Source organism: Dasypus novemcinctus, chromosome 17 (assembly GCF_030445035.2).
Source record: "Dasypus novemcinctus isolate mDasNov1 chromosome 17, mDasNov1.1.hap2, whole genome shotgun sequence".
Taxonomy (NCBI): Eukaryota; Metazoa; Chordata; class Mammalia; order Cingulata; family Dasypodidae; genus Dasypus; species Dasypus novemcinctus.
In genome coordinates this window covers 65,864,939-65,891,659 of record NC_080689.1, presented here as the reverse complement: position 1 = coordinate 65,891,659, position 26,721 = coordinate 65,864,939, and the positions used below count along the sequence as shown (strand labels likewise).

At 36.7% G+C, this 26,721-nt stretch overlaps 1 protein-coding gene across 3 annotated transcripts in view; it reads left to right on the top strand.

The window, feature by feature from the left end:
- Nucleotides 1–26,721, top strand: part of EXOC6B (exocyst complex component 6B) — a 748,241-nt gene that overhangs the window by 106,389 nt on the left and 615,131 nt on the right. For 2 of the 3 annotated variants that reach the window (XM_058278915.2, XM_058278913.1), the window contains exons 2-5: nt 12,567–12,732; nt 22,091–22,138; nt 23,754–23,844; nt 23,957–24,002. In XM_058278915.2, coding sequence (XP_058134898.1) covers nt 12,567–12,732; nt 22,091–22,138; nt 23,754–23,844; nt 23,957–24,002 — 351 coding nt within the window. Of the gene's footprint in view, nt 1–10,644; nt 10,745–12,566; nt 12,733–22,090; nt 22,139–23,753; nt 23,845–23,956; nt 24,003–26,721 lie in introns of those variants that run through there. The other variant, XM_058278914.2, reaches the window with a different exon arrangement.

The window sequence follows — 26,721 nt, the reverse complement described above, 5'->3', positions numbered from 1 at the left end:
ACTAATTATAGTTTACCTTTTTGGGTGGGGTAGCAAGGTGAAATATCAGAACAAATTGAACTTTTCTAGCAAGAAGAACCAAATAGCTGTTGTGTAGGCACAACTAATAGGAAACTGACTCATCCTGATTTGAGTAGTAGTTTTTTTTTTTTTTTTTTTTTTAAACCACTTACCTTTGTGTCAGGCTTAATATTACATGATCTTTTTCTAATTGTGTTTTCTTTGGGAGGCAGGGCCAGCTGTATCAGTAACAAGCAATGTAATTTTGATTATGGCACTTAACTTTTCTTGGCCTCAGTTTCCTCAAGTGTACACAGATACCTTTGTGTTTCATCTTTAGTGCCACTTAAAAAATTTTTTTATTCATCCTTTTTTTTTTTTTAAAAAAAAAGACCTATTTATTTATTTATTTCTTCCCACCCTCTCATTGTTTTGCATTTTACTGTGTCTATTGTGTGCTGGTCTTCTTTTTTAGGAGGCACTGGAAACTGAACTCAGGACCTCCCATGTGGAAGTGAGACACTTTATTGCTTGAGCCACCTCTGCTCCCTGCTTGGTTGTATCTCATTATGTATTCTTCCTTGTGTCTCTTATTGCATCATCTTGTTGTGTCATCTTGTTGTGTCACCTTGTCGCATCAGCCTGTCTCATAAGCTTGCTATTTTGCTCGTCTTCTTTAGGAGGCACTGAAAACTGAACCTGGGACCTCCTGTGTGGTAGGCAGGTAGGCTTGAGTCACACCTGCCTCCCTAGTGCCTCATTTTTTTTTTTAATATAATAAACTTTATTTTTAAAAGGTTTTAGATTACAGAAAAGTTAATGTTGAAAGTATAAGGGATTCCTGTATACCTAACCCCAGCCCCCTCCCACATTTTCCCCTATTAATAACATCTTAAAATTGTGTGGTACATTTGTTACAATTGATGAATAAATACTGAAACATTGCTACTAATCAAACTCTAAAGTTTACATTGTGATTTACACTTAATTCCAATGACCTAAAACTGGGGCCACTTTTAACGCTGAAGTTTTAGGAGTCCATGTGACTTGTTTTCGTTCCTTGCTCTATAGCAGGGGTTCTTAACCAGGGGTCCGTGAATTTGAATTGAAATTCAGAAAACATTGTTCTTGGGGATTTGTTGGTACAAGTGTGATATATTTATTAAATAATGCACAGTATAGTTTGGATTTAGTAAGGGGTCTGTGGTTTTCACATGACTGGCAAAGGGGTCCATGGAACAAAAAAGGTTAAGAACCGTTGCTCTAAAGGGATACAGACTGATGTACTAGGGAGGACACTTCCTTGATAATTTATGTCATTTTCTTAGGTTTCAGGTTCCTCATTCATAAAATCAGGCTAATCTCTAATTTATAAGTTGGATAGGATTTATATGAGATAACATATGCTCATAACATATTTTTTTCTTCCAACAAATAGATTTGAGCTTATATAGACTTTAAGTGAAGGATATAATCCTTAGTGGTTCAGTAAAGGGGTATGGTAAATATTTGTTGAATAGAATGACTCAGATGTTATTTTATAAATTAAAATTGTTGTCTTAATACATGCATGAAATCTAGGTGAGAGAGGGATATAGTGCCATTATGATGTTTAGATTTATACATAAGGTATAGACACTAGACTAAAACTTTTTACTTTTTGCCAAAAATCTGTGGTTTATTTGTGGGTTTTTGTAAATGAGACTCCACATGGCCGCATTTATGTAGTTGAGTAAAAATTTTAGACTATAAAAAGTTATCATTAATTTCTAGGCATTTCTTCTTTGCTTTTTACTGAGTATTAGAATATTATTTGGATTATCACAAATAAGCTAGTGATGCACTATATTTCAGATAGTCTTATTTAACTGTGTCATGTCAAAAGCATGTAACTATTCTTAAATCCATACTTTCCTATTAGAAATGGAAATTTAAGGATTTGAATACTTTTTAAAAAATATCATTTAATAACTAGCTTTAAGTCTTTGGCCAACAGATAATGTATTTTAGACTATAGTTTTTAGATTTCCTATCAATCCCTCTTTGACTGATCAAGTTCGTTTCAAGAAATTTTAGAAATATACCATCACTAGATGGCAGTCTTTGTCTAGTTTAAATTTTTTGCTCGGCGGTGGTGGAGGGGAGGAAGCTTTATTTTGTACAATAATGACTACTGATGGTAGCTTACCTTCAGTAGGTCTCTGCCCATTTTAAGGACAATTTAAGAGTTGTTTTTGTTTTTAGCCTTTTATATTTAATGGACTTGCTTGTTAGCACTGAGTAAGGCTGAGATATGCTGACAAAGATTAACTAGTTCTGATCAGATAACCAACTGCCTTTTTCCAAGGTGAACAATTTGAAACAAAATCTTTAAATCTTTTTAACCTCTTTAATATCCAAGTGAAATCTATTGATCATTTCCCCTTAAAAATACATGTATATGCATTTGTCCATACACACAAAATCTACATAAATTCTGGGGAATTATGTTAGAATCATGATGGTTCTAAGGTAGGAGAAAAAGGTAGAGTAGTGATAAGGAGTTAGAAAATTCATTAAACATGTTTTGAACTACCTATTTATAGTATTTTGAAAATGTATGATATTTACATTGTTGTCTAAACTTGAAAGTGGAGGTGAGGTGTAGAAACTATGAGCTAAGCTAGTCCTTTGCAGAATTTGAATTGATTGTTTCTCTTTTCTGAAAGAGAAAGCTGAGGGTCTGAGAGATTAACTGAGTTGGCCAAAGACTCATAACTAGTTTTTACAGTACTAAGATCAAGGCCGTCCAATCAGGCAGCTTAAACCCACAATTCTATTCTTTGACTTCTGATTTGTTTTTATTTTATAGGAAGTTCAGGGAGCTAGGGAAGCATTATTATTGTAAGTTCTGAATTTCTTGACTTAGAGTTTCCTTCGGCTGTCTTTTATGATGTTAACGTAGATATTTGGAGGGAAATATTGAAAAGACATTTTATTCAGTAGAGGGAACTAAATTTGTCACCTAACTTAGAAGTATTGCTGTTTTGGGATATAACTGAATCAGAAACCAAGAGGTTGTCTCATTTGTATAAATGCCATTTGAATTAATGAGTTTTCGGTGGTTTTTCCTATTATCCAAGTGGAAAAGAATATAAATGTCTTTATGTGGAAACCTTTCATTTCCTTCTCAAAGGGGAAAATTTTAGCTTATTTGAGGTGAGTTGAGATTTTGATAGTAGATTCAGTTTTTTTTTTAAATATAATTTTTATTAGAGAAATTATAGGTTTACAGAAAAATCATGTAGAAAATAGAGTTCCCATAGACCCTGTTACTAATCTCTTCCATCAGTATAGTACTTATGTTACAATTGATGAAAGAATATTATAATTGTATTATTATCTATATAGAGACCATAGATTACATTAGGGTTCCCTATTTGTGTTTTAGAATCCTATGGTTTTTGAAATGTTTTTATTCTTTTTTTAAAAATTTTTATTTTTTAAGGAGGTACTGGGGATTGAACCCAGGACCTCGTACATGCGAAGCAGGCACTCAACCACTGAGCAACACCCGCTCTTGTTTTTATTCTAATAACATATATACAACCTAAAATTTCCCGTTAACCACATTCAAAGAAATAATTCAGTGATTTTAACTATATTCACAATCTTTTGATACCACTACCACCATTTATTACCAAATATTCTTATCATCCCAAATAGAAATTCTATACCAATTAAACATTAATTCCCCATTTCTTACCCCCATCCTGCTCCTGGTAACCCGTATTCTAGTTTCTGACTCTGAATTTACTGGTTCTAACTATTTTATATTGGTGAAGTTATACAATATTTCTCACTTTGTGTCAGGTTTATTTCACTCTACATGATGTTTTCATGTCATCCATGTTGTTGGATATATCAAAACTTCATTCCTTTTTGTGTATGAATAATATTCTATTAATGTATAGACCACATTTTGTTTATGTATTCATCTGTTGATGGATACTTGATTTACTTCCATCTTTCTTGATTGCTTCTCAAAACTGTTCAGTGTATAGAAACATTATAGACTTTTGCATGTTGATCTTGTACTCCATCATTTGGCAGAAGTAAACTTTACTTCTTTTCTAATCTGAATGCCTTTTATTTCTTTTTCTTGCCTAGTGGTTCTGGCCAGAACTTCCAGTACAATGTTGAATAACAGTGGTGGCAGTGGGCATCCTTACCTTTTTCCTCATCTTAGAGAGAAAGCTTTTAGTCTTTCACCATTGAGTATGATGTTAGTAGTGGATTTTTCATATATGCCCTTTATCATTCTGAGGAAGTTTCTTTCTATTCCTAGTTTTTTGAGTGTTTTTTTCCATCAAGAAGTGGTCCTATATTTTGTCAAATGACTATTCTGCATCAATTGAGATTTTTCTCCCTTTGTTCTGTTAATGTGGAGTATTACATTAATTGATTTTCCTATGTTGAACCACTATTGCATACTCTGCATAAATCCTACTTGAACAGCGTTTATAATTCTTCTAATGTGATGTTGGAAATTTTTTGCTAGTATTTTGTTGAGGAATTTTGCATCTATATTCATAAGGGATATTGGTCTGTAATTTTCCTGTCTTTGGTATCTTCATCTGGCCTTGGTTTTAGGGTGATGTTGGCCTTGTAGAACGAATTAGGGAGTATTCCCTTCTCTTCAGTTTTTGGAAGAGTTTGAGCGGGATTGGTGTTAATTCTTGAAATAGTTGGTAAACTTCACCTGTGACACCATCTGGTCCTAGGCTCTTATATGTTGGGAGGTTTTGATTCCTGATTCAGTCCCTTTACTAGCTATTGTCTGTTGAGATCTCTTTCTTCCTAAGTTAGTCTAGGCAGTTTGTGTGTTTCTAGGAAACTTGTCCATTTCATCTAGGTTATCTAATTTGTAGATGTACAGTTGTTCATAGTATCCTCTTACCATCCTTTTTCATCTCCAATTTGATCAGTAGTAATGCCCCCCCCTTTTCATTTCTGAATTTAGTTACTTGCGTCCTCTTTTTTCCTCTGTCAGTCTAGCTTAAAGGTTTGCCGATTTTGTTGATCTTTTCAAAGAACCAACTTTTGTTTCCTTGCGTCTATTTTTCAAATCTCTATTTCATTTATCTTTGCTTTAATTTTTGTTATTTCATTCCTTTCGCTGGCTTAAATTTAGTTTGCTCTTCTTTTTCTAGATCCTCCTGTTGTGAGGTTAGGTCTCTGATTGGAAAGCTTTCTTCCTTTTTTTAAGTCATATATAAATATTTATTTTACTCATAGTATGTGATGTTGATCTTACAGAAATACAAAGGATAACATTTGGAAATTGGCCTGAGAGTTTAGAATATACTAATTGGAAAAAAAGTGTAAACCAAACCCAGAGTTCAACAATGATAATATTTAACATTTAAAATGAAATTTATATTCTAATTAAATTTTCTGCTTGTGAATCTCACATTGTTCCCAATTTCTCTATTATTTGTACAGTGTAAGTGGAAAAGGTGCTAGCTTTGAGCACAAGGTAATTATCAATAAATGTTTTTTGTTGTCTTGGGTTCATTGGTCTATCTTGAGATGTGCTGGAAGAATATAATGCTTTCATTCATTACAGAACACATGCTCAGGGAAACTTTATCACCATTCCTTGGACTTGAAGGAGAAAAGAAAGGGCACAGTGGCTCAGAAGTTGAAATTTTGGTAAATGTAAAGATAGGGGATATGTTTCCAATATCCATATCCAGGAAAACCCCCACTCTGTATAACTGGGGATTCACTCAGGGGACAGTCTGAGGTGTGGTACAGGCCCAAAAGTAGCTTTCTTTTCTCAAACTCAGTGTCTAGAATCCAAGTTCTGCAGATAGCTGCATCTCTCTTTGCTGGTGAACAGATTCTTTCAGATCCCATTCTTTGCTTGTTCCAACAACTACCGCATAGTAGTGGTGGCCAGAAGTGAAGTGAGGGGAGCCTGGGACACACATAGATTAAGAATGTCTCAGCAGATTCTTTTAGCTTCTGTTTGACAGTCACAATGGAAACTCCTTAGGCATCAGAAATGATGAGGTATTCATTGGCTGTGTCAGTGTCCAAGATCATATCTACTTAGACCCTCAGTGTCCTTGGGTTCATATATTGAATATCTCTAAGTTGGGGCTCTAGTTCCTTGACCTGGAAACCAGCTTCCCCAGCTGCCTTTTGGGCCCGGTATCGTTACTCTGGGAGATCACAGAGCAGAGTGGGTGCAATAAGCCCTCCCTTCAAGATCCTTCTGAAGTGAGTCAGTACAGTTGAGGCAGCAAATGTGTCCTCATTTCAGATACATGGGTCTTTTAAGATAAGCTATGTGATATGACATCTACTTATTCCTTTAAAGTATTCAGCCATGGGTATGTACTGCTTGTCTGATAATGTGCAGATGGGTTTTCAATCCACAGAAGTCTCTTCAGGTGCTTCAATTATCTCTGCAACTCTGTCAAACTTGGAAATAGGGGTCATTGCTGTCTATGGGAACATCTTAGTTCTTAGCTTCTTAGCTTAGTTCTTAGTTCTTAGCTTCCATTTTCTCTAAGCCTTTCTTGCATTAAGTATGTGACTGTCTCACCAGGATGGGATGTTATCATGGTGGTCTCTGTGGCTTCAAGGCTAGGAGGTGTGGTTGTGGGGGTCTTTCTTTTTAATGTAAACATTTAGAGCTATAAATTTCCCTATTAGCACTGCTTTGTGGTATGTTGTGTTTTCATTTTGATTTGCCTCAAGATATTTCCTAATTTCCTGTTTTTTCTTTTTCTTTTTTGTTTTAAGATTTATTTCTCTCCCCCCCCCCCCCCCACCGGTTGTCTGCTCCCTGTGTCCATTTGCTGCATCTTCTTTGTCCGCTTCTGTTGTTGTCAGCGGCACGGGAATCTGTGTTTCTTTTTGCTGCGTCATCTTGTGTCAGCTCTCCGTGTGTGCGGCACCCTTCCTGGACAGGCTGCACTTTCTTTCGCGCTGGGCGGCTCTCCTTATGGGGCGCACTCCTTGCGCGTGGGGCTCCCCTATGCAGGGACACCCCTGCATGGCACAGCACTCCTTGTGCGCATCAGCACTGCGCATGGGCCAGCTCCACACGGGTCAAGGATGCCCGGGGTTTGAACTTGCGGACCTCCCATGTGGTAGATGGACGCCCTAACCACTGGGTCAAGTCCCTCTGTTTTTAATTTGGTCCGTTGGTTAAGAGTATATTGTTTTATTTCTAGATATTTGTGAATTTTCTGGTTTTCCCTCTATTATTTATTTCTGGCTTCATTCCACTCTGGCCAGGGAAGATACATCATATGATTTCAATATTTTTAATTTTTTGAGACTTGTTTTGTGACCTAACATATGACCTGTCCTGAAGGCTCATCCATGTATGCTAGAGAAGAATGTATATTCTGCTGCTGTTGGGTGATGTAGTCTGTATATGTCTATTAGGTCTAATTGATGTCTTCTGTTTTCTTATTGATCTTTTGGCTAGTTTTATCCATTATTGAGAGTGGTGTATTAAGGCATCCTACCGTTAATGTAGAACCAACATTTTTTTTTCAAATCTGTCAGTGTTTGCTTCATGTATTTTTGGGCCTGGCTGTTACACGTATTTATAGTTGTTACGTTTTCTTGTTGAATTAACCCCTTCATCTTTGTGTAGTGACCTTCTTTGTCCCTCTTAAAAGTTGTTGACCTAAAGTCTATTTTAACTAATATTAGAGTAGCTACTCCAGCTCTGTTTTGGTTCCTATTTGCATGGTGCATTCTTTTCCCCATTCTTTCCCTTTTAACCTACTTGTGTCTTTTAATTTAAGGTGGTGAGTCTTGCGAACTCATGTAGTTGGGTAATGCTTTTTTTATCCATTGTGCCAATTTTTGAGTAGAGAGTTTGTTCTATTTATATTTGTGTCTTTATTGTCAAATCAGGCTTTTTAAAGATCTCTTTATTTCAAAGAAAGGAGAATGAATCTAGATTGCTCTGCCTCTTCTGACATAAGTGCTAAGACTTTTTATTGGAAAACAAACTTGATATGCATGGTCTATAGTTACTGCTGAGGTTTGGGCAGTGTACCTGATCTGTTGAGTGATTGTCTTTCAGATCAGGGTAGTGATCTGTGTCCCACAAATGATCATAGAACCAGAAAATGTTGACACTGAGCAAATGTATACTTGATGAATAAATGTCAGCAATCAATGAATTCCTAGAGATGTTAATCATTCATTCAACAAAAGTTTACTCACTGTCTACTTTCTGGCACAGTTCTAGAGATACAGTGGTGAATATGGCAAAATTCTTGACCTTGAGGTTATAATCTAGTTGGGGTGGGTAGGGAGGAAAGATAAAGAACAAACCATGGATGGCAAAAAGGAGGAAGCTGTTTGAAGATAAAGCAGATAAGCTTACTTTTTTTTTTCTTTTTCTATCTGAATTTAATCTTTGAATAAGGATATCACATAATAAAGGAGGGCAGAGGACAAAATATTTCTACCCAAGTAACCAATCTGTATCTGATTTTCCTACTAAAATAATTATTTTTCAGGAAATATTTGGCACACTGGATAATTTAAAAATATATCTCATGTGGGGATGGTAGCCGAGGAAGATTCTGGTGTGGCAGAATCGGTCTTGAGATTAATTTTCTGTTGGTTCCACAAATGGCAGTGGTACATGGATGACTGGCAGTAGCTTCCTTTGCAAAGCGAACACACATAGGACTTCTCTCTGGAGTGGATGCTCTCATGCCTCAGCTCAGGCCTGCTTCCAGGTGTCCCTCTCTGGTCTTCACATTTAGGGTGGCTTTGGCTGCACCAAGATCAAAGGGTGTGGATAGAGGACAGGGAAGGTAACAGGCAGAGCCTCAATGGACAACTGTGAGCTTTGTGTCCACGGGAGGTGGCACTCAACATCTTCTCAGGCAGGACATACTTCTGAATTTTAAGGACTTAAAAACACCATCATGTGGATTCATTTATGGATATTCATGGAATAAGTGTCAACCACTTGTTCTGTGCACCATGATGGATAAGTGAAGAAAATGTCAAATTCCCTGGCCTCCTGGAATTTACATACTAGGAGAATAAGACATTAAGTAGAAGGATAATTAGTAATGGAATTATATGCTAAAAACTATAGAAATATTTCTGTACACATAAATATGTGTACACATATCCATCTTTATATGTGTTTTGTCAGGGCAGTAGCTGAGGAAGCTTCTGGAGTGGCAGAATCACTTTTGAGATTAATTTTCTGGTACATCTGCACATGGTGGTGATACGTGGATGACTGGCGGTAGCTCTTTTTGCAAAGGCAACACACGTAGGGCTTATCTCCGGAGTGGATTCTCTCATGAGCTAGCAAGTTGGTTTTGTGGCTGAAGGATCTTTCACACGAGCTGCACCTGAAGGGCTTCTCCGCCGTGTGAATCTTCTGGTGCACGTGGAGGTCTGATGTCTGGAAGAAACCTTTGTGACACTCGGTGCAAACAAATGGCCTCTCATTCCTGTGTCTTCTCTGGTGAGCTTCTAGCTGAGAGGGATACCTAAAGATCCTGCGACAGTCCTCACATTTATATGATTTTGGGGGACTGTGGACTCTTTCTTGGTTTATCCCACATCTGGATGTTCCATCAGTGCTTTGATTGGTAAGGGCAGGCTTAGGACTGGCTTGATCTGTCCTGGGGAGAAACTGCACTTCCACCTCCATAGGGACATCTTGAGAAGAGGATTCTCCTAGGGATCCTTCCTGGGATGTGGGGGAGCCAAGCTCTGCTCTTCTGGAGTTGTGCAGGTTCTTCCAAGAACCACTCCCCTCTTCAGGCTTAGGGCTATCATCTTCCTGAATAATAACCATGGAAGGTACTTGATTTCCTTGACTAGTAATATTGACATTGATTTGATTGCATTTCACAAAAATGTTACTGTCATCTTTATATTCATCTCCATGTCCTATTTGAAGGGGAATATATTGGGGACTTTGGAAGGGTATCCTCATGCTCTCTCTTCTTGGTTCCTGCTGACATTTGTTCCATGAGATAAATGACTTCTCTTAAGGGCATATTCTCTGAGAAGAGGACTTCCTGTCCCTGCATGTGGACATGGACAAAATCAGGTGACTTCATGCAGTCATCATTCAGCTCTCCCATGAGTTTCTCCAGATTTCTTCCACTTGAATCCCATTTTTCTTTCAAAGTGGACCTGTTCCTGCAGTATCCATTCCTCACAAGCTGTTCCAGTATCAATTGAGAAATAATTTCTTCCTTGCTGTGTTTTTCTGGCTGCAGCCACAAGTGAAATACCTTACAGTCTTTTTAGTTCCTGCTTTGCAAATGAGTCATTGCTGGTTTGATATAAGCTGAGCTGAGGGCCCTGGAACTTAGAGTTCCCCTCTCTCCTCTGGAGATCATGTCCTTGGGTAGGTTCAAGCTCTAGATTGTGTGACCCAGGATGATCACTCCGGGATGGGTCATGTCGAAAGGAAGTTCTGAGATCTAAAGCCATGCTTAGCAAGAATTCTCAGAAATACTCAATTTCAAGGATTCAGGCTCTAGGAAACACTGGAAGACTCCTGCTGGAGTGGCCTCTGCAGTGGGGAGAGCGGGCTGCATGCCAAGGCCTCGGGCGCGGGGCCGGCTCTGGGTCGTCTCAGATAAGCTTACTAGTATAAGAACAGCAAAAACAAAATTCTTGAGTCAGGAAGAGACTGAAAAATAACCAGTATGTTTGGACCATTGAGTCACGGGGAGAGGTGAGTTATAGAGAAAAGAGAAATGAAGATAGAGAGATAAACAGAAACTAGATTATTTAGGCTGTATAGGTCATGATAAGAATTTAAGATTTATTCCTTTTAGTAAAGGAAAACTATTGGAAAGATTTTAAGCTGAAGGATAACATGAATTATTGCTTTAAAAAGACCATTTTAAACTGCTGTGTGGCAAGTGTCTGTGTTGGGGGGAGAAGTGGGGTGCAAGAATGAAGACTCTTAGGAGGCTGTTGCATTAGTCTAGTCTGGAGATGATAGAAATTTGGACTAGAATTTTAGTAGACTTGGGATGCAGTCAGTTTCAACATACGTTTTGTAGGTTGAGTTCTCAGGACTTGTTAATGGATTGGGTACGGTGTATGAGACAGATGGATTAGGAGTGTTTGCTGGATTTTTGGGACTGGCAACTGGAAGGCTAGAGTCATTCTTAGTCATGGAAGTGAGTGGGTGATGGGGAGACTTGGGGAGAATGGGTTGGCATTTAAAAATCCAATTGGAATTATCAAATGAATACTCAAATAGCTGTATGTTTGAGTCTAATGCCCAGGAAAGTGCTCTGAATTGTAGGCATAGATTAGGAAGTCATTAATTTATAGATGGCATTTTTAAAGCCATGAGATTGGATGATGTTGCCTGGTGGAAGGGCATATCTAGGAAAGAGAAGAGCTTTTAGGAATATTTAAAAATGTAATAGAGGAGGAGCAACCCAGAAAGGAGATTGAGTAGGAATGATGAAAAGATAAAAACTAGGTTGGTATGGTATAATCGAAGTCTAGGGAAGAGAGTGTTTCAAGAGGGAGTATTAAGGCATAGCAAATATTGCTATTAGATATAGTAAGATGAATGCCAACTATGGAGAGATGAGGAAGTGGAAAGGAGTTTTGCTGGATGGGGAATGGAGAAATGAGATGGTAGCTAGAGGAGGATGCCTAGTTAAAAGCAGGTCTTTTAAAGTCATATTTATATCCCCATGAGAATGATCAAATAGAGGGAAGAAATACATGTTGCAGAGGTGGTGTAAAAGGGAGTAGCTGCCAGAGTAAAGTTCTTGAGATAGAAAAAGTGAGACAGCAAGATAAGATAAAGCTAGAACACTTCTTCCATTATTATAGGCAGATGGCCAGAGTAGGAGTTACAGATATAAGTAGATTGGTTGGTTTTCACAGTAGAAAGAAGAGATGCTACTCTGTGTCTTTTTTTCTGTGAGGTATTTAGTCAGGTCAGCAGCTGATAGTGAGGGGGTGGACATTTGAGAAGTGGAGAAATGAATATTTCCACACATTTATTTTCATGAATACAAAGTGATTTTTTGCACACACGTGTGTGTGGGGGGAGTGAAGTTGTAGGATTACCTAGCGGTTTTGAGTGCCCAATTTAGATTTGCAGTTAGGTGTTTAAACTGAGTCTAGCTAGCACAACTATGTGATTTTCCTTTTGCAATGTTTAGCTTCTTGGGTACAGTCATGGAGTAATTGGACTGTTGGATTTAACCAGAATTTAGTGTTTATAGACTAGTTTGAGAAAAAAGGTACAAGGGAGTTGTAATTCAGTTGTTTTATCATGGGAATTTTGTAATGCATAGTGTCAAACACTCAAATACTTTTGAATGAATGAGAAAGTAAAAATTTGGATTTCCCTAAAAAATACTTATCTAGCATTAGGGCGATACTAATACAATTGGATTACTTTGTGATTTGTGTGCTCTGAATATCTGATTTCCAAAGAAATTTGATCTGGTTTGTAATTCTATTTCTCCTTATTAGAGGTAAAGCTGATGTAATTTTCCTGCCTTTTTTTTTTTTTAAAGGTCTGTCTATGATGGTGAGGAACATGGAAGATTTATGGAGAAGCTTGAAACTCGTATCCGTAATCATGATCGAGAAATTGAGAAAATGTGCAACTTTCATTACCAGGGCTTTGTGGACTCTATAACTGAACTGCTGAAAGTGAGAGGAGAAGCCCAGAAACTCAAAGTAAGTCTCTAAGAGAGACTCATTTCTCTGTCGCATGCTGGGGTTTTAAATTGCATTAAAGGAATAGAGAATAAATTGCAGATTATATATTAGTTGTAAAGACTTTTGCATAGTAAGAAAGGAATTTTTACTGATGCATAAATATTTGAGATTTTTTTTTTTTTTAGCTCAGAAAAGGTTTAATTGGGAGAACTACACATGGATGAGATGGATGAGAACCAGTGATTAGTAGCAGTTTTTTTAAAAACTGAAATTCAATTGACTCTTCATGTCACCTGCTTCTTGATAGATAAAAGTCATCTCTGTAGGATGCCAGAATTTCAGTGTATTGCTGTAGAAGTGTTTGCAGTATGATATCTAGCCAAAGGAAGAAAATGAGTGGTCGTTGTGGATGGTTTTCTACCAAAGTATTAAGGTTTCTTCATGTGACATATTTAGGTTCAGGAAGGAGGCTAACTATATTGGTCTGGTATAGCAAATTCACTAAACTTAGAAAACTGGTTTTGCATATTAATCTTAAGTCTAACCACTTCACTGAACTCTTCTGTTATTTCTGATGATTTGTATGTAGATTGCTTTAAGTTTTCTGTTTAACTGCATGTGATCTGTAAATAATAGTAATTTTATTTCCTTCTTTCCAGTTCTTATGCTTCTAATTTATTTTTCTTGTCTTACTGGAATTTGAATTAAAGTCCCTAAAGGATTTTCCCTTGGCATGGGATGAACTTGACAGTGAGTTAACACTTCATTTATAAAAATACATTTGTAAGAAAAGCGAAGAAACAATCTTATTGAGGAGAAAAGTGATCTGTCAGATGTTAAATTAAATTTAAAAGCTACAGTAATTTAAACACACACTTGGCAGTAAAACCTGACCTGAATGGACATGAAGCTATCAGACTTGCTAATTAAAAAAAAAATTTATGTAAATTTTTCTGTTTTGTTACAGAAATATTCATGTGTTTGATTATGGGGTATTATGCCAGACCCCTTTGGTGGCTGTTATATAATAAACGATATGTATCATATTATCTTTATAAAATCTCCAAAATTCTGGAGTCCTAAACACATTGGGTCCCACAGTTTTAAATAAGGGTTTATGGACCTGGCCAATAAATATCCAGCCAACTTAAGAAATGTAGTATTGTATTGCCAACACTTTTAAACCTCTCTTTTGCACTTAATTGCTTCCTTTACCCATCCCTTCTAGAGGCAACAACTCTTCTGATTTGTTGTTAATATTTATTTAATGCTGAACTATTTTAATTAAAATTGTTAGATTTCTTCCTTAACATAACAAAATCAATTTCAGATGAACTGAAGAGTTAAAGGTAAAAAAAACCCAACTTATAAAGGAAATAGAAAATGTCGATGATATTTATATGATTTTGGAAGTGGAGAAAGAAACTGGAAAGAAAAATTGATAGCTATGATGCTATTAAAATGAAAGCAACTTTTCTCTATGTAAATTAAAAAGCAAATAACAAATCAAGAAAAACATTTACAAATACATATGGTAAACAATTGATATTCTTAATATATCGTGTTCTTAACAAATTAATAGGAAAAATATAAACATTAATAGAAAACTAAAATACACATTAACATGCATTTACATTAGAAATACAAGAGAACTTTAAGGTGCCACCTAATAGAATTGGCAAAGATGAAAAAGAATGATAGTTGAGATTGGTGATGATACAGAAATGGGCATGCCTGGTTGCATCTAGATTGGTACAACCTTTGTGGACATCAATTTGTTAAGATATATCAAAACTTAAAAGCCTACATAGTTTTAAGATTTATTCTAAGTCTGTAGGTGTGTGTACAAAGATGTTCACATAATGCTTTTTATAATAGTTAAAACTTAAAAATGTCCTTAAAATCATTTAGTAGAGGATTAATGAAACAAATTATAGTACATCCATTTGAAAAAATAATAAACTACAATGTATCATACAAGGAAAGGTATTAGAAATTTTTGCTTATTGCACAAAGCAGAATATAAAAGTATGGACGCAATCCTGTTTTTATAAATGAAATATGTACACACTTGATATGTAAATAAGCATTTAAAAGGATTGAAAGACTGTTTACTGAATGTTATTAATCATTAATAGATAACTGTAATGTTTTATTAATGTCTCTTTTATGTTCTAAATTTTCTGCAGTTTAAATGGAAAAAATTGAATATCAATTAGAAAATTCATTTTATAATCACACTAAAACAAAATTTTCACTCAGCATGGGAAAATAATAAATTGAAATCTGGTTTAAAAAATGATAAGGGGGAAGCAGACTTTGCCCAGTGGTTAGGGCGTCCGTTTACCACATGGGAGGTCCGCGGATTCAAACCCTGGGCCTCCTTGACCCGTTTGGAACTGGCCCACGCGCAGTGCTGATGCACACAAGGAGTGCCGTGCCACGCAGGGGTGTTTCTGTGTAGGGGAGCCCCACGCGCAAGGAGTGCGCCCCTTAAGGAGAGCCGCCCAATGTGAAAGAAAATGCAGCCTGTCCAGGAATGGTGCCTCACACACGGAGAGACACACAAGATGACGCAACAATAAGAAACACAGATTCCCGTGCCGCTGACAACAGAAGTGGACAAAGAAGAACACGCAGCAGATAGACAGAGAACAGACAACTGGGGTTGGGAGGGGGGGAAGGGGAGAGAAATAAGAAAAAAAATGATGAGGACCTAAATTAATAAGCTAATTATAGGGAGATGATGAGGAAGGGATGGATTACAGAGATGGTTTTGAGAAAAAATATCTCAGGAATAAAGCCCATAATAGCTGAAATGCTTCCCATGTTTCTTGTTTGGTTTATAGGGTAGTTGATAGTGCTAGTCGCTGAGATGTGGAATAAAGTGGGGAGGACTAGAATCTGGTGAAAACTTTGGATCCTCTCCCCCCAAAACATGTATGTGCATGAGAATATGAACTGAGAATAATTTAAAATGATTTCATAGAAAGCCTGTAGAGCAGGGATTCTTAATCTTTTTAGTTCCATGGACCCCTTTGCCAGTCAGGTGAAAACCACGGACCCCTTTTCAGTATGTAGCAGCAGATAGTTTTATGACTCAACTAGCATTGGGTCTAACACCTACTGTAATTTTGAAGTATGGATAAGTGTAAGTGATTTTTCAAGATATGCAACAACTCTGTATATGAAATGAATACTACTGTAATTTATTGCATACATTCATAAGTGAAGGAAATGCTGGAATTCAGTAAGAGGTCAGAGAAAATAAAGAAAATAAGTTGATTTTTTTTTCAATTCAAGCTCACAGACCCTCTGAAATCTTTGGTTCTGTGGACCCCTGGTTAAGAACCCCTGCCATAGAGGCATTCCTCTAGGGGTGCTTTCCAACCTTTTCCCGTGCATAGCACACATAGAAAGTGGTATTTGAATGGCAGGCACAGGGGGATAAACTAGAGGGGGTTTGGGGCATTGTGGGGCTTGGTGAAAAAAAAAAACTTTACATTTTCTTTATGGATTATAATAAGAATAAAATATAAAATATTAGTATATTTTATATAAAATATAAATATTAAAACTTGTATAAATCTTCCAAAAAATCTTTTCAGCCTTTTAAAATGAGAAACTTGAACTTGCTTCCTTAAACATAACTTTTGTTTTGACTTTTATTTTGAAATACTTTCAAATTTACAAGACAGTTGCAAAAATAATATAAGACCCATAAAGAGAACTTCACCATACTCCCTGTGACCCAGATACCAACCTAACATTTTGCCACATTTGTCATGTCAGTCATTCAAACAGTCTGTCTATTTTCTAAACATTTGAGAGTAGGTAGTGTACATCAGGTTCCTTGAACACTTAATAATTCCATGTACATTTCCCAAGAACAGGGATATTCACTTATTAACCATCTTGAGTATAGTTATCCAGTTCAAGAAATTTAACACTGATATAAAACTTAAAGCCTGTATTCCAATTAAAAAAATAAAAGAGAGGCTATAAGAGACAATGACAATTAAATGCAATACATGATCCTGGACTGGATCTAAAAATAGAGGAGAAAGTGCCCAAAAGCATATTATTGGGACATGACTTTTAAAAATATTTTTTTATGTTAAAGATGCCTACATGCACTTCCTATCAATATTTTTAAAATGATGACTGTTTTGAATTCTTCATAAGCACTATTCAAAAGAACTTTTTCTCAGAAATAGATGATGAGAAAATAGAACTAATTTTATATCCATTAAAAATGTACGTCATTTGGGGAAGTGGATGTGGCTCAAGTGATTGGGGTCCTGTCCACCATATGGGAGGCTCCGAGTTCAATTCCTGGGGCCTCCTGGTGAAGGCAAGCTGGCCTGTCCTGCTGCAGAGAGCTGAGACCAGACAGCGAGTACAAAACAGCAAGAGGGGAGGAGAGGAATAAATAAGTAAAGTAAACCAAATAGATCTTTTAAAAAGAAAATGTACATCATTTGAAATTATTAAATAATCTTAATAGTGCTTTCTTGTATTCATTGGGAACTGTAATGCTAAAGTGTTGGGGTCTGATCAGCTTCAATTATGTATTTGAAACGTGTAAAAGAGGTATGGCGCTCCTACCTGGATCTGTGTGTGCTATTAGTCCCCACCCAGCCATCCCAGCTTTCATCTGCATCTTGGGCTGTGCTTTTTTTTTTTTTTTAAAGATGTATTTATTTACTTCTCCCCCCCACTTTGTTGTTTCTGCTTGCTGTCTGTTCTGTGTCTGTTTGTTGTGTGCTTGACTTCTGTTTAGGAGGAACCACAACCGAACCCGGGATCTTCCATGTGGGAGGGAGGTGCCCAGTGGCTTGAGCCATCTCTGCTCTTGCTTCTTTTGTCTCTCATTGTGTTTCCTCGTTGTGTCAGCTTGTTGCATCTGCTCGCCGTGCCAGCCCATTGCGTCATCTTGCTGTCTTGCTTGTCTTCTTTAGGAGGCACTGGGAACCAAACCCAGGACCTTCTGTGTGGTAGGTGGACTCCCAACTGCTAGGGCCACATCCACTGCCCTGAGCTGTGCTTTTTTATGCTTCTTGACATCTGTACCCTAAATTCTTCAGCAGCTCCCAGGGACCCTGGTCCATGATGGGCAGCAGGATGCCTTTTCTGTGGTTACTGAAGTAGTCATGAGGTAGAAACCTGTTGGTAGAGGAATACTGTGTATTGCTCATAATGCTCACCAATTGCTGGTACCATTTGTTGGTTGATACCCATCTTCTCTTCCTTCTCTCCCCATTCAAACTGCTCAGTATGCCCCTCAAGGAACACCAAACAAGGCTGCCCATATTGGAGGCCCACCAGTTCTGGGTGGCTCCATCTAGGTACTCTGAAGGCTGAGGGGATCAATATCTAGCAGCACACCTGGGGGATCTGTTTGTAGAGGAGATCCATTTGACCTTGGTTAAGAACCCATGCAAAGTAGTTTCCCTGAAGTCTAAAAAGAAGTTCAGAATATAGAAAAGGTTAAGTATTAACTACTTTCAATACTTTTTTTTTCATTCTTTTATTATACTTTTTTTTTTTAAGATACATAGATCACACAAAATTTACATTAAAAAATATAAGAGTTTCCCATATACTCCGCTCCCCACACCCCCCACTCCTCCCACATCGACAACTTCTTTCATTAGTGTGGTACAGTCATTGCATTTGATGAGTACATTTTGGAGAATTGCTACACAGCATGGATTGTAGTTTATGTTGTAATTTATACTCTCTCCCAGTCCATTCAGTGGGTTGTGGCAGGATATATAATGTCCTGTCAGTGCTATTTTTAGCATAATAAAAAACTCTCTAGGGTGTCCACTATTTTTTTTTTTTAAAGATTTATTTATTTATTTAATTACCCCCCCTCCCCCGGTTGTCTGTTCTCTGCGTCCATTCACTGCGTCTTGTTTCCTTGTCCGCTTCTGTTGTCAGTGGCACGGGAAGTGTGGGTGGCGCCATTCCTGGGCAGGCTGCACCCCTCTTCGTGCTGGGCAGCTCTCCCCATGGGGCGCACTCCCTGCGCGTGGGGCTCCCCCATGCGGGGGACACTCCTGCCGGGCGCGGCACTCCTTGCGCGCATCAGCTCTGCGCATGGGCCAGCTCCACACGGGTCAAGGAGGCCCGGGGTTTGAACCACGGACCTCCCATGTGGGAGACGGACGCCCTAACCACTGGGCCAAGTTCGTTTCCCTCCCACTATTTCTTTTGATTCATAGAATACAAACACGCACACACATACGTATACTCACATCCACACCCAATTTTTTTTTGACCAAAAGAAGTAGCATCCTAAATAGCCAGTGGTTTCTTTTCATTGTTATGTTAAAATAATATTGAAATAGTAATTGTGTATATCTGTCTGTGTGAAATCAATTTAGTCAAGTGTTTTTAACAAAAACTGAAAATAAACAGAACTGGACCAAATAGAAATATTAAAGTGTATTACATGTAAGGGCAGACATTGTTTCTTACATTTTCAGTTTTGTTTTTTTTTTTAAAGTGTATATGTAGGTACTTGTATGTATTCCTTGTCTTGGTGTTCTGGGTTGCTGTGTAAAATGTATTTCTTACAATGAGTCAGAAGTGAAAAAATTTGGAGACATGATACCTTTATAAGGTAAACAAGACTACTCTTGTCGAGATGATTTTGAGTTTAGGAGTATTTATGGAAGGTTGAAATTTATGAGATATATGTCCAGTATGAATAAAAACATCACTTGTTGTTGTAGGGGACAATTTGTATTTATTCATTTATTTTTTTAATACTTTTAAAAAAATTTTAAATACTTTAGAGTACATAAATTTTACATAAAAAATATAGGGGATTCTCATATGCCCCAGTCCCTACTCATCACCACACTTTCCAACATTAACAACATCCTTTATTGTGGCACATTTGTTAAAATTGATGAACACGTATTGGAGCATTGTGACTAAACGTGGATTATAGTTTATATTATAATTTATACTCTATGCCACACAATTTTTTAAGTTATGACAAAATGTATAATGGCCTATATCCATCACTGCAGCATCATTCAGGACAATTCCAAAGTCCTGAAAATGCCCCCATATTACACCTGCTTTTCCTTCTCCCTTCCCTGAGAACTTCTGGTGGCTACTGCCTCCCCTTCAATATAAAAGTTCTTCCATTGCTAGAAAAATGGTAAGTCTATAGTAGAATAACAGTAAGTTTACTCTAGTCCATCATTCATTTTCCAATCCTGAGGATTCTGGGATGGTGATGACCACTCTGACTCTAATTGAGGGGAGGCTTGGATCCCATGGGCCAGATGGATGGGACTATCTTGCTTGCAGTAGAAGACTCTCTCTATTCCTTGGGATGTGTGCTATCCATCATCATCTCCTTGTTAATTGTCCAAGGTGAGTCCAATGACCTGGAGAGTAGGTGTTGGAACTGTATTGAGATTCAGGGCCCAGCTAGAACATGGACAACCCAAAGATTTAAATCTCTTGGACATACATCTATCATGTCTAGTACTAACTATAGGTTTCAGTGTATTCTTGCGTAACTACTGTGAGGATGATAGCTTTACTACTCAAGGCAACCCATTCATTTTTATTCACATTGCTTGAAAGCCTTTTATATTGAGCTGAGTTCTATTTTCTAGTAACATCTTTTTATTGCTTTGAGCAATAAGTTCCATTTTTGGGGGGACCACCTTCCTTCTGATAGCTCTTCAGATATTTTAAAGAACTGCCCTCAGTCTTCAAATAAGTATTTTTCCCACCTCTCTGGGCTAAAAATTTTTCTACAGTTTTTTATGTGGTGTATTTTTGAGTTTCTCTTCAACCGTATCTACATTTAATATTACTTTAGCTTATGTCAATAGTCTTACAACATAGCATCTGAATATAATTCTCACAGTGGGCTTATCATTTCATTTATTTTAGACCAGGAATCAGCAAACTGTGTTTCATATGCCAAATCCAGCTTGCCTCCTATTTTTGTAAAAAAAATTTTATTGGAACACAGCCAGGTCCATTTGTTTACTTTAAGGTGTAGGTTGCTTTCCTGCTACAATGGCAGAATTGAGTAGTTAACTACTATTTGGTCCATTTCAGAAAAAGTTTACTAACCTCCGTTTTAGACAATGCTTCTTTTAATGTTGCCTTAGAGTAGCATTTTTGGCAGCTGCATTGCACTCTTCATTCACGTTGAGCTCAGTACAATAAAACCACAAATTTTTTTTAACATGCTCTTAAATACATAATTAAGAAATAGGGAATTTGAGGATTTCTCACTCTCTTTCTGATACTTTATAAAGACTTCCCAGAGGAGGCTGGATTTCATATTCTCTTTGAGAAGGGATGCTTGCGGTAATCTGCTCTAAAACGATAGAGCAGCATTTTAAAAGTGTATTTTCTGAAAATTAGCCTCTTGAGATGCTTCTCAGTAAAAGGGTGCTATGTTTAAGTAAGTTTGGAAAATATTCTGTACACACTATCCTCTTCTTGGGCATTCACAGTGTACATTGAATATTAAAGACTACAAGGAGTCCTGAATAAAGTTTATTCACCTGTTTAGTGGTGTTTCCCGTACATATCTGGCAAAAAAACTGTGTGTGTGTGTGTGTGCGCGCATGTGCGTGGGCAGAAGGTCTGTGAGCTAACATTGCTTGGTGTTCTAAGGAACATGGTAGGAAATGCTGAGTTAGGAGAATGCTTTGAAAGTATGAAGAGTGACAGTTATTGGTGTAAGGAATTGAGACTTTAGAGGTGGATGCCAAAAAAAAAAGGATGCCAGCTTTTAAAAATTATGAACTCTGAATCCTGTAAAAACTTGTTCACATGTTTTTGCAAATCTGATTCAAAGACTTAAGTTTAGAAAAATGGGGTTGTGGAAGCATTAGGAGCTAATAAAAATTAATGATCCAAAAAGAATTAGGATGAAACTTATCCTAAAATTAGGATTTAAGCAAAGAGGGCAAAAATTTGACTTGAGTAAAAAGTTCAGTCTATACCCAACTTTTACAGGAATACATTGGTGAAGTATGATGAAATTTGTTCTTTCTAGGTTTTGTGAACAGAGGTTCTTTGATTATTTCTTATCTTTTTCTCTCTTTATTCTCCGCAAAGTTAAATTAAAGAGGCTCTTTAGTCATTATAGTTTTGTACATTCCAAACTAAACATCTTTTAGTATATATTTTTTTGTTTAAAAGGTAATAAACATCCTGTAGCAAAGTTGATATAATTTTTAACCTCAGGAGAATCAAAATGTGATGGGATCCTGAAATATCTATCTAAATATCTAAATATCTATCCCCATCTTAAATTTTGATCGTATTCAACTATTGTCTCTCTGTTTTTTTATGAGTTTAAATTGTCTTCTCTCCACAGAATCAAGTGACGGATACCAATAGAAAACTACAACATGAGGGAAAGGAAGTAAGGCCAGTTTATCTTTTGAAATTTTTTTCTCTTTTGTGTCATTCTGTTTTAGATGACTGTCTACTTTCTTCATTTAGTGACTTGTAAGACTTGGAGGCACACGGACTTTGATGCTGCTTCTCCTAATGTATATCTGAATAAATTACATCTAGAAAGCCTTAATGAGAGAGGATGCAGCCTTCTTTAGCTGTACTTGTAAATTATTTGAATAGTCAAAATACAGACAGTGCTATTTCACTGTTTGGAATACTTTCCCTCAATATCCACCTACTTCACATATTTGCTTGAATATTACAAAGAGGCCTTTCTTGGTCCTTATTTAAAACTATGGTTTCACCCTTAACTTTCTGCATTGTTTTTACCCTTTCCCACTTTATTTTCCTCTACTGTATCTATCATGCTCTGATATTCTTTATTTTTTACTTTTTGTTTTTTTTTTGTTTGTCTTTATTAGAAATTAACCTCCTAATATCAGGGATTTTTGTTTGTTTTATTCATTGCTATACCCCATCTACCCACCTGAACAGTGACTGGCATAAAGTGAATGTTCAATAAGGTTTTTTTTGCAATGAGTGATTGATTACCTTAATCGATATATTCACCATTTATGCTGTCACAGTTTGCAAGATTATTTTTCATCCACTTTCCCACTTGATCCTCAGGGCAGACCTATGATAAAGTCATGTTAGGTACTGATGAGAAACAGAAGATTTGCTAAAGTTTACATAGCTAGTAATTGTCAAGGCTGGGACAAAAACCCAAGTATTCTGACTCGTAGTCTGTTACTGTTCTCTGTATCTTGCACATGCACCTCCCTAATCACCTAATTTAATATTTAATTTTAATAATTTTTAAGATAAGTGTTGCTTGTTTTATCAGTGACTTAATTAGGGCCATTTTTTTTCTTCTTTTTTGCATGATAGCTAAGTAGAAAATAGATACCGTGATATACAGATGAGAATAGGTTAAATTCTGCAAGAGACTATGTAGATTATTGCATTTTTAAAGTTTGTCTCACACATTCTAAATTATGAAGAGAGTGCAGTTTCTTCTAGTTATGACTTATAAGGAAGCCTTTGAAATAGGAGCTTTGGGAAGAAAAGTGAGTTACTACTCTTCACTAAACTGGAACTCTTAGAAAAGCCACAACTTCTGTATCTGTGGTTTATTTGTTCAAATAGAGATTTATTTGGAGATCATATTCAAGACTCATTTGAAGCTGTATATGAAGGGCTACTTTCCTTTAGGCATCTAGTACTGATGAAAGAGATATATACTTAGAAAATTGATGAAGCCATAAATCATGAAGAGCTTGATTAAAGTTTGGAGAAAATATGCAATTTTAAAAATTTTCTCCTGGACAGCTCCTGTATTTTAGGATTTCATTTTATCTAGTTTTTCTTAGTATAGTATGTATCTTGGGAAGAAAGTAGGAAACTCTGCACGAATGTTTTTCTGGTTGGAGAAGGCAGTTCCTTAGTCTGCTTGGCAGGTCTTACTATGAAACTTTTAGGGATTTTGTGATGAATTTGAACACACGGTGGAAAAATGTGACTGAAAGCTTTTTATTTATAGCTATGGCGTAATTCAGGTTTTTTTTCCTCTTGCCAAGCTGGTAATAGCGATGGAAGAGCTAAAGCAGTGTCGACTACAACAGAGAAATATTTCTGCCACCGTTGATAAATTAATGCTGTGTCTTCCAGGTGAGGAACTGGAAATGGAGTGGAACTTTTGATGCAGTTCTTTCAGCTTTAATTAGTCTCTCACGTTCTCTGAATAATGCTTGTGTACTCTTTGTTTTTGTTCTCTTTCAAGTCCTGGAGATGTACAGCAAACTAAGAGACCAGATGAAAACTAAAAGGTAAGATTTTTTTTTTATTGACTAGTTTTTGTTATCTAAAATTTCTGTTATTTGGAGTATTTTTAAGGGCCATATTTAGCATAACCTTTCAAAAAATATTTAAGTTCATAACATTTCTAGTCCATTGTGTATCTATTGATTTATCCCTAGACTTATATGCATATGCCAGTGGTATGCTAATATATTCTGTCATGAATTGTGTTTAATAGAAAACATTTGCTCACAGTTTAATGGGGGAGGGGAGCAGTAATGTGAAATAAAAGGATAAAGAGGGCATATCTTTCTGGAGTGTAAATTTTAACTAGATTTTTTAGCGAAAAGGTTTAGATTTAAGTCCATGTATTTGATACTGAACAAAGAAAAGAAATATTGTGGGTGAAAATTTCAAATTGTCAGGAATTTTGAAGATAAAGCCTGAGGCATCAAAATTTTTTTAGTTTCTTAGGATTATTTCCCAGATTCCCTTCCTCTCCCTAGCAGGACATATTCATGTAAGAGAACATAGGTAGAACAATATGAGAAGTTCTTGTTCAGTGAGGTAAGAAAGTAGTTGTATTTCCCTAATAAACTTTTTGTAAAGCTCTAAAATGACAAAGAATAAAAAAAACTTTTCTGAACTAACATGTTAACAATTTTCCAGTTTTTAAAAGTGTTTGTAGTGAATATATATAGCATATATATGTAAATATATATAAAAACATGATATAAATATGGAGAGGGAGTAAAGGTACACTTTTTAAAATTTATTTATTTTATTTATTTCTCTCCCCTTCCCCCCCTGCCATAGTTGTCTGTTCTCTGTGTCTATTTGCTGTGTGTTCTTTTTGCCCGCTTCTGTTGTTGTCAGCAGCACGGGAATCTGTGTTTCTTTTTGTTGTGTCATCTTGTTGTGTCAGCTCTCCGTGTGTGCAACACCATTCCTGGGCAGGCTGCACTTCCTTTCGCGCTGGGCGACTCTCCTTATAGGGTGCACTCCTTGCATGTGGGGCTCCCCTACGCGGGGACACCCCTGCGTGGCAGGGCACTCCTTGCGCGCATCAGCACTGCGCATGGGCCAGCTGCACATGGGTCAAGGAGGCCCGGGGTTTGAACCGCGGACCTCCCATGTCGTAGACGGGCGCCCTAACCACTGTGCCAAGTCCGCTTCCCCAAGATACACATTTAAAAAATTGCAGATACAAATTATGTCCCCATCGTTCCCTTTCTTCGTCCCGTTTTTTTTCTCTATTCTGAGGAAACCAGTATAGTAAATTTGGTGAGTGTTCCTCTAGTCCATGTTTTTAATATCTATAAATCATGGGTTGTATTATTTTGTGTTTCAAAAAACATTTACATAGTTCTGAATCCTTGTGTTTTGAAATTCATTCATTCAGTAAAAGTAAATCGAGTACCTTCTATGAGCTAGGCATTATTCTTGGTGCTGGGAATAAACTGTGAACAAACAAACAAAAAATTTGCCCTTACGAAGATGACATGCTGGGAGGGAGCTTGTTTTTTTTCTAATTCTCTCATTTTAATTGCACTATGTTGTATGAATAACCCACATTTCCCCTTCATTCTTATGCTTGTCATAAGTGCTGTATACCAGTATTTCTAGCTCACTCTTCATCTGGCACATAGTAGGATTGTATTTCCTGGCCTTCTTTTATTTGGGTAGGGCCTCGAGACTGTTTCTGGCCCATAAGATGTGAGCAGAAGTGATGTGTATCACTTTAGGGCTTAACATCTACTTTCCAGGGAAAATCTTCCAGATTTCATTTATTTTCCCTTGATCATGGCAAATGGTAACTTCCAAGATAAAATATTCCCGAGATTTTGTATTTTTTACCAGTCTCCCAGGTGATGCCAGTTCTGCTCATCTAGGATTTATACCTCAAAGGAGATTAGCTGGTTCGAAGAAAGGTTATATGTCTTCATTCTTACTAGATATTGCTTTTCAAAACGATTTACCAGTTTCCATTTCCATTACCATTATATGGGGGTCCTTTTACAGGAAGACCTTTTGGTAACATCTATATCATCAAACTTTGTGGTTTTGGTCCATCTGATGATTGTGAAATGATAATTCATTGTTTTGATTTTTCATTTCTTTAATAGTAAGATTGGTTTTTGGACTTTTGGGTTTTCTTTTTATAAGCTTTGCTCATTTTTCTCTTTGGTTGCCTGTCATTTTCTTTTTGATCCATAGGAGCTCATTATATACTTTAGATATTACCCCTGTTCCTTTTTATGTTACAAATAGTGTCTTCCAGTGCATGGCTTACCAATTATTTTTGTGGAGTTACTATTTTTTTGTTGTGTAATAGTTGCAGAGTTTTCTTCAATCTGTCCTCAGTCTTTACTTAACTTTCATGACGTTGTCACTTTTACAGATTACAGTCCAGTTGTTATACAGAATATCCCTTAATTTGGATTTGTCTAACATTACCTCAAGATTAGGTTGACATTTAGTAGGAATATTGTAAAAGTGATATATTCTTCTCCTTGTGTCTCTGTTGGTACAGAAATTTTATTTGTCTTAATACTGATAATATATACTTTGATTACTTGATTAAGGTGGTGTCTGCCACCTTTTCCACTATAAAGTTACTCTTTTTTCCTTTGTAATTAAAAAAATCTGGGAAGATATTTTATAGTTATGTAAATTTATTATTCCTTGAGGCACCTCCTTTCTATGTATATATATGTATTTATGTATTATGTTTGTCAGTGTGGACTC